This window comes from Corythoichthys intestinalis, chromosome 2, assembly GCF_030265065.1.
Source record: "Corythoichthys intestinalis isolate RoL2023-P3 chromosome 2, ASM3026506v1, whole genome shotgun sequence".
In the NCBI taxonomy this organism is placed as follows: Eukaryota; Metazoa; Chordata; class Actinopteri; order Syngnathiformes; family Syngnathidae; genus Corythoichthys; species Corythoichthys intestinalis.
In genome coordinates this window covers 62,831,431-62,845,452 of record NC_080396.1, presented here as the reverse complement: position 1 = coordinate 62,845,452, position 14,022 = coordinate 62,831,431, and the positions used below count along the sequence as shown (strand labels likewise).

General features: G+C 38.7%; 1 protein-coding gene across 1 annotated transcript; it reads left to right on the top strand.

Moving 5' to 3' along the window:
• The first annotated feature begins 4,441 nt into the window (after positions 1-4,441).
• Positions 4,442-13,813, top strand: LOC130905885 (interleukin-17 receptor B). The gene is made up of 10 exons (XM_057819655.1): positions 4,442-4,499; positions 4,577-4,601; positions 7,742-7,855; positions 8,013-8,116; positions 8,692-8,824; positions 11,072-11,104; positions 11,209-11,241; positions 11,378-11,464; positions 11,750-12,027; positions 12,890-13,813. Exons 3-10 carry the CDS (start codon positions 7,822-7,824, stop codon positions 13,307-13,309), a joined length of 1,122 nt encoding a protein of 373 aa, XP_057675638.1. The 5' UTR covers positions 4,442-4,499; positions 4,577-4,601; positions 7,742-7,821; the 3' UTR covers positions 13,310-13,813.
• The last annotated feature ends 209 nt before the right edge of the window (positions 13,814-14,022 follow it).

Below are 14,022 nucleotides of genomic sequence, written 5' to 3'. Positions count from 1 at the left end.
CTTAATGTTGCACTGTAACACTTTGAGATCATTTGTGTTTAATTATTGTGCTTCCACATTTTACATTTAGGTGTAAATGTCAGATATGAAAGCAAATATATAAAACACAAATGATAACACACTGGTAAATCACATAAGGCAGTGCATCATTTTGTGTTATGGTAAGACGTTATTACTTGTACATTTTATGTGTGACTGTATTGTTATTCTGACCTAGATGTTATGACTGGATGTTAATAGATGGTCACTCATTACTTTCACAAGTAACAAATATTTAACTAAATCTACTTTTGTTTGGATCTAAAAAAGACTTAAAGTGCGTATGACACCAAAAAGTATGTTTATTTCATATTTCACGCGATGTTTTATGCTCCTGAATGAAATGGACCGCTTGGATGTGTGTGAAAGCGGTCGTTTTATGAATTCAATTTTTGAATCCTGCTCCATGAAAATGGGTGACTTCCGGCTTCAGTCTCGGGTTTAGGACGAATGTGAATGTTACACCAACCGGGTCAGGATCTCACAATACAGCATTGGTGAAAGCATGCAGATGGATTCATCTGATTTTGCATCACGCCAGCGAAACGGCTGCAGAAAATTGTTGCTGCTCCGGCGAGAGGCGTGTGAGCCTTTTAGGGTTTCAAAAGGTTCCCGTTCACCACGGATATTGGCCAAAACAAGCCCTACTACTGTGGGACCATTGGACTTACGAGGAAGTGAGTAAACATCGTTTTTTGTATAATGTAAAATACTGGGATCATGGCACACGTTTTTTTATACTGAGGTGGCTTGCATTTTGTTGCTGATTGACCACCGAATATACCACTTGGCCGACAACCGACGGCTTGTTTGCACACACCCCTCTATACTCGGCTTATTGCCCTCTTCGTGTGCCCGATGTTCTGTCAAATTTTCAACCCCATCAGACATTGCAACTTTTTGTTAAATATGTCCGCGAATACAGCGATTACAAAGTAAATACTACAAACTCACTTCAAATAAAGGACTATTTACTTACTTTTGATCATAGACAGACATGTAGAAAAGTTCTCCTCAGACACATTCTATCTGTTAGCTGCTCAACAACTGCACGCCGCTCTCTGCTTACGTCTTCGCATTGTAGTAAAGCATTATTTTACACCGTATTCGTATTGACCATGTGCCATGTGGCAGCTACGCGCTCCTTCGACGTCGGCCGGTTTGTCTAGTGGTACTGTCCAGTTTCTTCCCCGGCGAGCTCTCCTGTCCGTGGCAGGGGAACGAGGAGTATCTTGCTCGCCGCCGGTGCGGGTTGCCAATCGGCGAAGTGTGATTTTGTGTGTGATTTTTCACTTCGAAAAGCGAAAATAGGACTTTGAGACGTCACTCGGTTTGGGTCAGCATGTCAGCTAGCTGTCATGCCTCTTGGTTTGTTTCCAAAGCCCGGCCAGGGAAATGACAAAAGCCTGACTAACTACAGTGGCATAAAATATCGTTCGGGAGGTGCGACAGTAATGGTGAAGTCGACAGTTTTGACCATTATGGAGTAATTTTGCCATGTCGTATTGAATAAATGTAGTTTTATTATTTCATATTCCATTTAGCACACTGTTATTTGTCATGACCATACCATTTATTTAGTAATTGGGGAAAAATACTTCGATAAAAAGAAAATCCTGTAAAAATATTGGAGTAGAGAGACTGAAACAATGACATTTTGCGGCTCTCTTCGTTGCATTTTCCTCGTTCTGAATAATTCCTCCTCAATGGGCTGAATTTTAAATCAGATGAAACCATGAACCTGCCGACATCAACCTCCTGTTGGGCACATTAGAGCCCTATATAGTGGGGAAAATAAGTATTTAGTCAACCACTAATTGTGCAAGTTCTTCCACTTGAAAATATTACACAGGGCTGTAACTGTCAACATGGGTAAACCTCAACCATGAGAGACAGAATGTGAAAAAAAAAAAAAAAACTGAAAATATTACACAGGGCTGTAACTGTCAACATGGGTAAACCATGACAGACAGAATGTGAAAAAAAAAAAAAAAAAAATCACATTGTTTGATTTTTAAAGAATTTATTTGCAAATCATGGTGGAAAATAAGTATTTGGTCAATACCAAAAGTTCATCTCAATACTTTGTTATGTACCCTTTGTTGGCAATAACGGAGGCCAAATGTTTTCTGCAACGCTTCACAAGCTTTTCACACACTCCAGGACGTTGAAATGCTTTTTACGAAGCCACTCCTTTGTTGCCCTGGCTGTGTGTTTGGGATCATTGTCATGCTGAAAGACCCAGCCATGTCTCATCTTCAATGCCCTTGCTGATAGAAGGAGGTTTTCACTCAAAATCTCTCGATACATGGCCCCATTCATTCTTTCCTTTACACAGACCAGTCGTTCTGGTCCCTTTGCAGAAAAAACAGCCCCAAAGCTTGATGTTTCCACCCCCATGCTTCACAGTGGGTATGGTGTTCTTCGGATGCAATTCTTTCTCCTCCAAACACGAGAACCTGTGTTTCTACCAAAAAGTTCTATTTTGGTTTCATCTGACCATAACACATTCTCCCAGTCCTCTTCTGGATCATCCAAATGCTCACTAGCGAACCGCAGACGGGCCTGGACATGTACTTTCTTCAGCAGGGGGACACGTCTGGCAGTGCAGGATTTGAGTCCCTCGCGGCGCATTGTGTTACTGATAGCAGCCTTTGTTACTGTGGTCCCAGCTCTCTGTAGGTCATTCACTAGGTCCCCCCCTGTGGTTCTGGGATTTTTGCTCACCGTTCTTGTTATCATTTTGACGCCACGGGGTGAGATCTTGCATGGAGCCCCAGATCGAGGGAGATTATCAGTGGTCTTGTATGTCTTCCATTTTCTAATAATTGCTCCCACAGTTGATTTCTTTACACCAAGCGTTTTACCTATTGCAGATTCAGTCTTCCCGGCCTCGTGCAGGTCTACAATTTTGTTTCTTGTATCCTTCGACAGCTCTTTGGTCTTGGCCATAGTGGAGTTTGGAGTGTGACTGACTGAGCTTGTGGACAGGTGTCTTTTATACCGATAATAAGTTAAAACAGGTGCCATTAATACAGGTAGCGAGTGGAACCTCATTAGACCTCGTTAGAAGAAGTTAGACCTCTTTGACAGCCAGAAATCTTGCTTGTTTGTAGGTGACCAAATACTTATTTTCCACTCTAATTTGGAAATAAATTATTTAAAAATCAAACAATGTGATTTTCTGTTCTTTTTTTCTTCCACATTCTGTCTCTCATGGTTGAGGTTTACCCATGTTGACAATTACGGACCTCTCTAATCTTTTCAAGTAGGAGAACTTGCACAATTGGTGGTTGACTAAATACTTATTTGCCCCACTGTATTGGTCGCTGTGGCTAAACGGTTGATTAAAAGACTAATTTCTCGTCATCTGCGCTTTGCCAAATTGTTGTGTATAGTTGAATCGTCTCAAAATATGATTCTAATTCACATAATAACGCTATTTAAGCCTTTTTTTCTCCTGTCATACACACTTTAATGGACTCATTTGCTGGATTGGTTCAACAGCTATGCAACAAACCTTAAGGCCGTTGAAGTCCAATCCATATTAACTGAGAGAATGCTGCATGCCAGCCTCCTGGCCGTTCAAATGGATTGGACGTCCATTGGCGTCAACGGCACTGAAACATTAACATTCTCTGCGAGCCCTCCCACTTCAAATGAAATTATTATGAATTTGAATTTGAATTATGAAATAATTTTGCGTAACTGTTTTTCCGAAATGCATGTAGAATGGCATATATGGGTCATGTTATATCATATATCCAGAGAACACGTTTACAATTTCAAATTCAGAGAAGAGCCTCATATTTCAAACTAGTCTATTTATGGATTTTTAAATGCAAAGTTAAAAAAAGAGCAGACTAGTTTTGCATTACTTAAAAAAAAAAAAAAAGTTAACACTAAATTTCGCAACATCTTGCTTATCAGTCTGCGTGTCCATTGATGTGTTTCTTATTGGCTGACCCACTTAATGCTTAACACTGACAATCTCACTAAATAATATATTTTAAAAAATGAAACAATGTGAAATATGCTTTAAATATTGCATGTTTGCGCTGAAGTTGTTGACTGATTGTTTAGTTAATTTGACAGCCAGGTTGCAGCAGCACAACTCAAATGCCCCATTGCACCGCACGACGCGATTTAATCACACAAAGTTGCATTCGTCGTGGAAAATCACGCCAGTGTCATAGGCGTACAATGCATGACAATCAAATTCGATCAGATGCAGAAAATTAAAAATCAAAAACAAAACAGCTTACCGCTTACAAGGCGAGCGGGGCACACACGCTCGAACGGTTCGAGTGGGCGGAGCCTTGAACGGAATCAGCAGGGACTGCGTCCCCTAATACATAAGAGCAAACGCTATCTCGCCAGCGTCCAAAGTTTTAGTCATGTGGAGGCTGCGACTTATTGTCTGCATTTATCTTTTTGCTCTCGTGACGTCACAAGATATTGTAAGTAACCTTGCTGTGTGGATGGCTCCTTATAATTGTGTGTTAATGTCAAAATAATAAGCAGTTTTGTGTTATAGAACGTGGTCTGTCATGAAGATTTTGGTATGTATGTTTTTTTCCCCTTGAATGTATAAAGATGTGATAAAAGTGCTCTTGATGAGATTTAATGTACATATTTGAGAAAGAAAAAAAGGTTCCAAGTAGTGATGTAACGATACATCGATCTAGATCGATATCTGTATAGGTTAAACAGCGATCCATTCAAATTGATTGAAAAGTAAAACCGATCAACATCTTCATCTTTTAGATTTTTTTTAACGCTTTCGTGCAAGAATTATGATTTCATTTTTTTTTTCTTAAATGTTTTTTTTTTTCTTCTTCTTCTTTTTTGCATTCATATAGGATAGTGGTCTCAAATTTGTAGTCCAGGGGAAAATTGAGGCCCACAGGACAATATTTTTTTTTCAGACCCGATTTGCAGTTGGCGGGAAAACAAGTAAATAATTTTAAATGGACTGGATGAATTAATTGAAGGATCCATTTTGTGGGGGTAAAAATTAAATATTTAAATCGTAGTAATTAAAAAAGAACAAAAATAATGCAAATTAAAAAAAAAAAGACAAGCATAAAGATATAAACAAAAAAATGACTTGCTGAAACAAATGTAATAAAAGAGGAAGAAGAAAGATATAAATTCAAATAATTGTGGCCTGTGTGTACAGTGTTTTGTTCTGGAAATTTTATGTATTTTTTATGATGAATCTCTTGTGGTCTCACATAGCTTAACTCTTTGTCATTGATGACAATAGACGTCCAATCATTTATTCGCTTCCAGTCCTTCCCATTTGGTATGGATTGGACGTCTATTGCATTCACAAAGTGTTTTCAATATAAATTTCTCCTCTGTAACTAATTATCACAAGACATACTCTGTCCATGGGCTGGCAGTGAAAGAGTTAAGCTAATGATAACTTTTGAATAGTCCACAGTAGTGACCAATAGGGTTAAAAAAAGAAAATTTTAAACGTCAATATACACTCACTGGCGACTTTATTAGGTACACCTGTCCTACTGCTCGTTAACACTTAATTTCTAATCAGCCAATCACATGGCGGCAACTCAGTGCATTTAGGCATGTAGACATGGTTTAAGACAATCTCCTGCAGTTCAAACCAAGCATCAGTATGGGGAAGAAAGGTGATTTGAGTGACTTTGAACGTGGCATGGTTGTTGGTGCCAGAAGGGCTGGTCTGAGTATTTCAGAAACTGCTGATCTACTGGGATTTTCACGCACAACAATCACTAGGGTTTACAGAGAATGGTCCGAAAAAGAAAAAATATCCAGTGAGCGGCAGTTCTGTGGGCGGAAATGCCTTGTTGATGCCAGAGGTCAGAGGAGAATGGCCAGACTGGTTCGAGCTGATAGAAAGGCAACAGTGACTCAAATAACCACCCATTACAACCAAGGCAGGCAGAAGAGCATCTCTGAACACACAGTACGTCGAACATTGAGGCAGATGGGCTACAGCAGCAGAAGACCACGCCGGGTGCCACTCCTTTCAGCTAAGAACAGGAAACTGACGCTACAATTTGCACAAGCTCATCGAAATTGGACAATAGAAGATTGGAAAAACGTTGCCTGGTCTGATGAATCTCGATTTCTTCTGCGACATTCGGATGGTAGGGTCAGAATTTGGTGTCAACAACATGAAAGCATGGATCCATCCTGCCTTGTATCAACGGTTCAGGCTGGTGGTGGTGGTGTAATGGTGTGGGGAATATTTTCTTGGCACTCTTTTGGCCCCTTGGTACCAATTGAGCATCGTTGGAACGCCACAGCCTACTTGAGTATTGTTGCTGTCCATGTCCATCCCTTTACCGACCACAATGTACCCAACTTTTAATCGCTACTTTCAGCAGGATAATGCGCCATGTCATAAAGCTGGAATCATTTCAGACTGGTTTCTTGAACATGACAATGAGTTCAGTGTACTCAAATGGCCTCCACAGTCACCAGATCTCAATCCAATAGAGCATCTTTGGGATGTGGTGGAACGGGAGATTCGCATCATGGATGTGCAGCCGACAAATCTGCACCAACTGTGAGATGCCATCATGTCAGTATTGACCAAACTTTCTGAGGAATGCTTCCAGCACCTTGTTGAATCTATGCCACGAAGAATTGAGGCAGTTTGAAGGCAAAAGGGGGTCCAACCTGTTACTAGCATGGTGTACCTAATAAAGTGGCTGGTGAGTGTATATATCTATCATGTGTTGTCATGTTTTTGTTCTCAGTTGTTCGTTGTGACATGTTTGTGTTAGTTGTTCTTTGTGATGCATTAAGGAGCACACTGTCTTTGTCACGCATGAGGAGCGCACTGTATTTAAGGACGCCTGTCAGCTTTGAAGGACAATTACCTTGCTTACCGCTGTGTGTGACCCCATCTTGGTTCTCTCCACCGTTTCCTCCGGTTGTATCCTACTTTGATCATTTAGCTTTTTTTTTTTTTTTTTTTTACTCTATTTTCTATTGACTTTGTTAAATTCGCATACTGTTTGGCATGCTTGCTTTATTGTACTTTTTATTAAATACAAACCTATTTGGTATTTCTGGTCTCTTTGAGGGTGTGACTGAGAACCACATAAACAGCTTGCCGTTCATCACAGTTTAGGTCTTTATTTTAAATTCATATTTTACAGGAAAGTCAATTCCATGCAATGATATTTTTCTGCCACTAGGTGCACTGCCCCACCTGCCTCCCCTCAATCTCCCCGTATGAGTGAAATGTAACTGATTTTGTTAAATGTGTATATAATATTGTAATAAATCGATCGAAGGCCCTCGAATTGAATCGTAGCAGACTTTGTAATATGTCCAAAGAATCGATAAACACGTACAAAATTGTTGATTTACACTCATATTTCAAAGTGGATGTACTGATTAAATTCCAATACTTTAATAAATGGAAAACAAAAATTACTCTCTTATGGATGGTGGACTAGTGGCACCGTGCTTGTGCAGTTAAAATAAAGTGGAGTAAATTGGCGTGGTTAAATTTAAAAAACGTATTGTAAGAATTACAAAGGTCACATTGGTCATTTTTCCTTCACATGTTGATTCTGTTGCATATAATGTCTGCATCTATAAATTCTTTGCCTTACATTTGGATTTGTTTTCTTTTTTAAAATTTCATTTGTGACATATAATTAGATGCATTGAAATGAATCGTCTCTTTCTCCAGATTTCCCGAACATCAGTAATTACACTCCATCTCTGTTGGCAGACTTGAAGCTTGAACTAGTAAATGTGTTGGGAACAGACATGGTAAATGTAAGCTGGGCAATTAACATTGATGGTAAGGCACACTGTGATTCTTTATTAAATGTATGAATAACAGGAATTTTAACCACAAAATTCACAAATGAAGTTAAATTTCTTTCTATAGTAACTCACAATTGGGGAAGTTGGGTAGAGCCTCTGATGCATTTCTGTCATTTGTTATCTCTGTATAGCAAGTGTTAAATATCTTGAGGGCACACGGATTAGCGGGGAGGCAGTCCACCTCTGTAAATACATTCCATCCTTTGCTGAGTCTAACCTCACCGGGATACATAAGGTATCAATTTCCGCCTCAAATTGTGGAAAGGTTTATAATGTATGTCAGAGCAATTTGATTGTTTGCACACAAAAAAAAAATCTGTAAGACAGCAGTATATCTCACACGTTTTACAAAAAAATTGTTACCAAAAATATTTGTCTCTCTGAGTACAACCAACATGACACCAACATGAATCTTTTAAATAATATCTAAAATGCAATTGTATGAAGGGAAGTGTTAGTCAAAAACAAAGCTGTGGTTTTATTACTGAAAATTAAATGTAATCTTATTGTAGGTCACTGTAACATTATACACCATTCTGTAGTGGATTTTAAAAGAAACACCTTTTAGTAACTGGACATTTATGCACATTTGGACATTAAATTTAACTTACCACTTTGAGCTACAGATCACGTTGCAAAAATTGTCTAATAGTTGTAGTGCAAATTTCACATGTAAATGCAACATAATATGTAGAAACAATGAAAAAAAAACAGGATGTACACCTGTACGTTCATTGTAAGCGCTGGTTGACTGTGAAAGTTGAAAAAATCTTTTTGAAATGTTCGTTTGTTTCCTTTTGTCTTGTCTAGAAATGGTTTCATTACTTAGTGTACGATCAATATGGCGCCTTCATCCAAGTGTCCAACATTCCTTTGCCGCCAGATGGAACCAACTATACCTCCTATAAGTACGCAAAGGTTATGACTAGTCAGTCCACACAGAGTAAGTGCACTATTATTCAAATGCCTCTGTGTGTATGTGATTGTCTATTTTTTTTTACTAAGAAGCTATGTGTCCAAGAACAATCGACAATATCTGTCATGCCATCAGACAGTTGGCAGCTAGTGCAGCATCACATCTTGTCATAAAAATATTGCAAGAGTCCACAAAGACAGCAAGTCGGACTCAATCATGTAATGGCACAATAAACAATTTGAGGTTAATGGGTTAGTGGCGGCAGGTCTTATGTTTGTGCAACTGGGTCAAGTTATCAAATCAATAAACTTCACTGTTGCCTTAAGGTACGGGTGACCAGACATTTTAATTTAGGACAATTACATCAATCTTTTTTTTTTCTTTTCATTTACCGCAACTCCAATGATCTTACACATATTGGAAAACACAGTAGTCAGGCTAGCAAATAGCATCTACGTACAGTGCCTTGCAAAAGTATTCGGCCCCCTTGAATCTTGCAATCTTTCGCCACATTTCAGGCTTCAAACATAAAGATATGAAATTTAACTTTTTTGTCAAGAATCAACAACAAGTGGGACACAATCGTGAAGTGGAACAACATTTATTGGATAATTTAAACTTTTTTAACAAATAAAAAACTGAAAAGTGGGGCGTGCAATATTATTCGGCCCCTTTACTTTCAGTGCAGCAAACTCACTCCAGAAGTTCAGTGAGGATCTCTGAATGATCCAGTGTTGTCCTAAATGACCGATGATGATAAATAGAATCCACCTGTGTGTAATCACGTCTCCGTATAAATGCACCTGCTCTGTGATAGTCTCAGGGTTCTGTTTAAAGTGCAGAGAGCATTATGAAAACCAAGGAACACACCAGGCAGGTCCGAGATACTGTTGTGGAAAAGTTTAAAGCCGGATTTGGATACAAAAAGATTTCCCAAGCTTTAAACATCTCAAGTAGCACTGTGCAAGCCATCATATTGAAATGGAAGGAGCATCAGACCACTGCAAATCTACCAAGACCCGGCCGTCCTTCCAAACTTTCTTCTTCAAACAAGGAGAAAACTGATCAGAGATGCAGCCAAGAGGCCCATGATCACTCTGGATGAACTGCAGAGATCTACAGCTGAGGTGGGAGAGTCTGTCCATAGGACAACAATCAGTCGTACACTGCACAAATCTGGCCTTTATGGAAGAGTGGCAAGAAGAAAGCCATTTCTCAAAGATATCCATAAAAAGTCTCGTTTAAAGTTTGCCACAAGCCACCTGGGAGACACACCAAACATGTGGAAGAAGGTGCTGTGGTCAGATGAAACCAAAATTGAACTTTTTGGCCACAATGCAAAACGATATGTTTGGCGTAAAAGCAACACAGCTCATCACCCTGAACACACCATCCCCACTGTCAAACATGGTGGTGGCAGCATCATGGTTTGGGCCTGCTTTTCTTCAGCAGGGACAGGGAAGATGGTTAAAATTGACGGGAAGATGGATGCAGCCAAATACAGGAACATTCTGGAAGAAAACCTGTTGGTATCTGCACAAGACCTGAGACTGGGACGGAGATTTATCTTCCAACAGGACAATGATCCAAAACATAAATCCAAATCTACAATGGAATGGTTCAAAAATAAACGTATCCAGGTGTTAGAATGGCCAAGTCAAAGTCCAGACCTGAATCCAATCGAGAATCTGTGGAAAGAGCTGAAGACTGCTGTTCACAAACACTCTCCATCCAACCTCACTGAGCTCGAGCTGTTTTGCAAGGAAGAATGGGCAAGAATGTCAGTCTCTCGATGTGCAAAACTGATAGAAACATACCCCAAGTGACTTGCAGCTGTAGTTGGAGGAAAAGGTGGCGCTACAAAGTATTAACGCAAGGGGGCCGAATAATATTGCACGCCCCACTTTTCAGTTTTTTATTTGTTAAAAAAGTTTAAATTATCCAATAAATTTTGTTCCACTTCACGATTGTGTCCCACTTGTTGTTGATTCTTGACAAAAAATTAAAATTTTATATCTTTATGTTTGAAGCCTGAAATGTGGCGAAAGGTTGTAAGGTTCAAGGGGGCCGAATACTTTTGCAAGGCACTGTAGATGCAGTTTTTGCAGTCCTAAATGTTGAATTACTCTCAGAAAATTAAATCTATATACTGTACACATTTTATTTATTTTTTTCATCTCCTTTCTGAATGAACAGGCCCTTGAATGCAATGGTCATAAATACAGCATGGATACCTTATTCCGAATTCATGATTCAGTATTTAATTGTTTGCAGGTCTAACGCCAAAGCCAACAAAATTTCCTTCAGGTTAGTAACCTAAAATACATACAGTATATAGTGATAGTAGGTATAAATGATGTTAACATCAATAATGATTACACTTAACGAATGTGAAATATATTTCTCCCCAGCTGAGACAACAGATACAAGGAAGTCTCTCACAGGTTTGATATCGAAATAGCATGCAACAGCAGAATATGAAACAGCATAAAAATGGAAATATACATTAAACTCTGTTTTCATATGCATTTGATGTTTGAATGACTACAATTTATTTGTTTCTTTTTTTTTTGGGTGCAGATCCTGAACATAGCTTCACCACCATATTGGTGAATGTTTATCTAGGACTGGGTGCTGTGATGCTCCTAACTACAGGATACCTTATTTGTAAGTTGAGCACCTCAAAACATACACATGTTGAGAATCTGTATGGAATACACACAACAACATTTTCACCGTTTTCCTAACAAGAGTCATAGGCTAGACAGCTAATAACATTCAAGATGTCCTCCATTATAGAATCAAGTATAACTATTCTAATGTAACGATTAATACATACTTGACTATCCCACCTATTTTTAGAGAAGATTTACTGATCATTTTTCAAATAGAAGTTAAGTTCATGGAAGACTCCGGTGCTGTGTAACCCTTATCTGAGTGTATTTGATCCAGATAAACGGTATGGGAGAAACTTGGCCACATCACTGGGCTTTCAAATGTTACCATCAACCTCAGTGGACGTCCCCATCAATGTCCTTATGGTGTATCCCCCTGAGAATGAAACTTTCCAGAGGGCTGTGATAGCCTTGGCAGAATTCCTGCAGAAGCACGCAGGCTGCAGCGTTGCAATAGATGTATGGCAGCAAAACAAAATTGCACATGATGGTCCCATGCGCTGGCTGGCTGAACAAGTCAAAATTGTGAAGCGTGTCCTCATCGTTTGCCCAATGGTAAGATGTCAAATTTGTGTATCTGACCAATATGTCATCGACTCTATCATTACAAATCCACTTTACATAATTTTCTCCATTGTTTATGAGTACAGGCTTACAGTATGTTTTATGATTTCTCCCACATCCAAACACATACATTAGGTTCATTAAAGACCTGTCTAAATTGTTCATTAATTTCAAAGTGAAAATCTAATTAAGGGCCCCAGACTGTCACTAAAAGGTGGCGTTTTCCCATTAATATTTTACACAGTGGAACAGAAAATTTCATCTACTTGTGCCTGGGTGGCTAGTACATTTGCTAGACTTTATTTTTTTAAACAATTGTTGTTGGTGTTGTTAATGCACAAATGACATTAATGTATTTATCACTAATGTAGCAGAAATTAGTGTGAAATGTGAAAATTTACTCCGCTAGTCAATTTACATTGCACACCCCTAAAAGTTTTGGGCGACTGTGCTTGTAGTAATAAAACAGTCTGGAAAATTGATGGATGTAATTATGCCAACTTCTACATTCGTGTAGGTCACTGATGGACGATATCATGTTCTGACTTTCATACAAATTCCTGTTTGGTCTACGTCATTGGAACCGATTTCCTCTGTAAACCAAACACTCATTGTGATTGTAAATACTCTATCCATGTGTTTTGCCTTTTAGTCAGTATAAAAAAATTTTTTTTCCCTTTACATTTATAAAAATGTATTCTTAATTTTTTTGTTTTAAATAATAGTGTATAAAGGCAACCAGTGATACTGCACTCATAGGTTATGAGGTCAACTATAGTGGAGGCCACTGCTTGAGGTAAACTTGCAATTATAGTCAAATACTAATTTGACATAACAATTTATTTCATTACAGTCAAGACAGCCTCCTGCCATCCCCAACTTCACCCCCACTGGAGGACCATCCATACCAGCTGCTGCTCAAGATCTTTACCCGCTGATCCTCAACGTAGTGGCAAGCCACGCTAAGAGTTCTCGCGAGCTTGCTAAATTCTGGGTGGTGCAGCTTGGGGAGAAGCAGAAGATTTCTAGTAACCTGGCTCCGGAATTGAGGACCTGCAAGGTTTTCTGTTTACTGAAAGATCTTAATAAACTTTGCGGGAGTCTGCACACTCAGGACCAAGTTGGAAAAAGATTGCCTCTTGTGTTCAGACCAGGAACAATTAACCATAGGAAGAGCACAGTGAAGTTAAGAGACTCTTTTGAAAAGTTAAGTCAACGTATATTAATTTCCAGAGAGGATGAACCACTCACGTCTGTGGTTATCACTGTTTGAATGTTTTCAATAAATTTGGTGGACTAGTATAAAAATATATCCACACAGTTAAACTTGTAGTATTATACAAGGAAATATGTGTATGGCGAAAAACACTCAGGTGACTTGAAGTTCTGCCTGCTCTGAGACCCCCAATTTGGCCAAATTTCAAAATTGTCTTATTTGCATGTGTGATACATCATTGGAAGGCTTAAACTCAATTTTATGGGGGAATAAAAATGTTGAACAGGAGGGCATTTTTACAACCACAAAAAACAAAAAACAAACAAAAAATAAATAAACAGCAAAACCCAACTGGAGGTGAGAGCATGAGAGAGCATAATTAAAGACGCAATGATTTTAACGAGACATTTTCGCATACTTACCTCTTTTCAATCCAAAAACTCCATCTAGCATGTATCACCGAGTGTCAACACACAGCTGTGAATGACCAAAGCCGGATTATTGGGTGATTTTTTTGGGTGAAACATGGTAATATAACAAGGGTCGCGATGCAGAAATGGTCGAGATTTTCTTTTTCATATATTAATTTTTTCCCATTTTTCTGTGTTTGGATCGTTATAATCTAAAATATTGGGGAAAATGCGACAGCAAAAAAAAAAAAAATACAGTTAAGCAATACTCATGAGGTAGATATCCGTGACTTATTTTCAGACACCATTTTTTTTCATTGTGATGTAATTTGTTTATAAGTTTAAAATATGCAAGTGAAG

Coding starts and splice junctions, on each gene's coding strand:
- LOC130905885 (XM_057819655.1), top strand. CDS start 7,822: ATGGTAAATGTAAGCTGGGCAATTAACATTGATG. Junction 11,465..11,749: donor AACTACAGGATACCTTATTT/GTAAGTTGAGCA, acceptor TATTTGATCCAG/ATAAACGGTATGGGAGAAAC. Junction 12,028..12,889: donor TCCTCATCGTTTGCCCAATG/GTAAGATGTCAA, acceptor ATTTCATTACAG/TCAAGACAGCCTCCTGCCAT.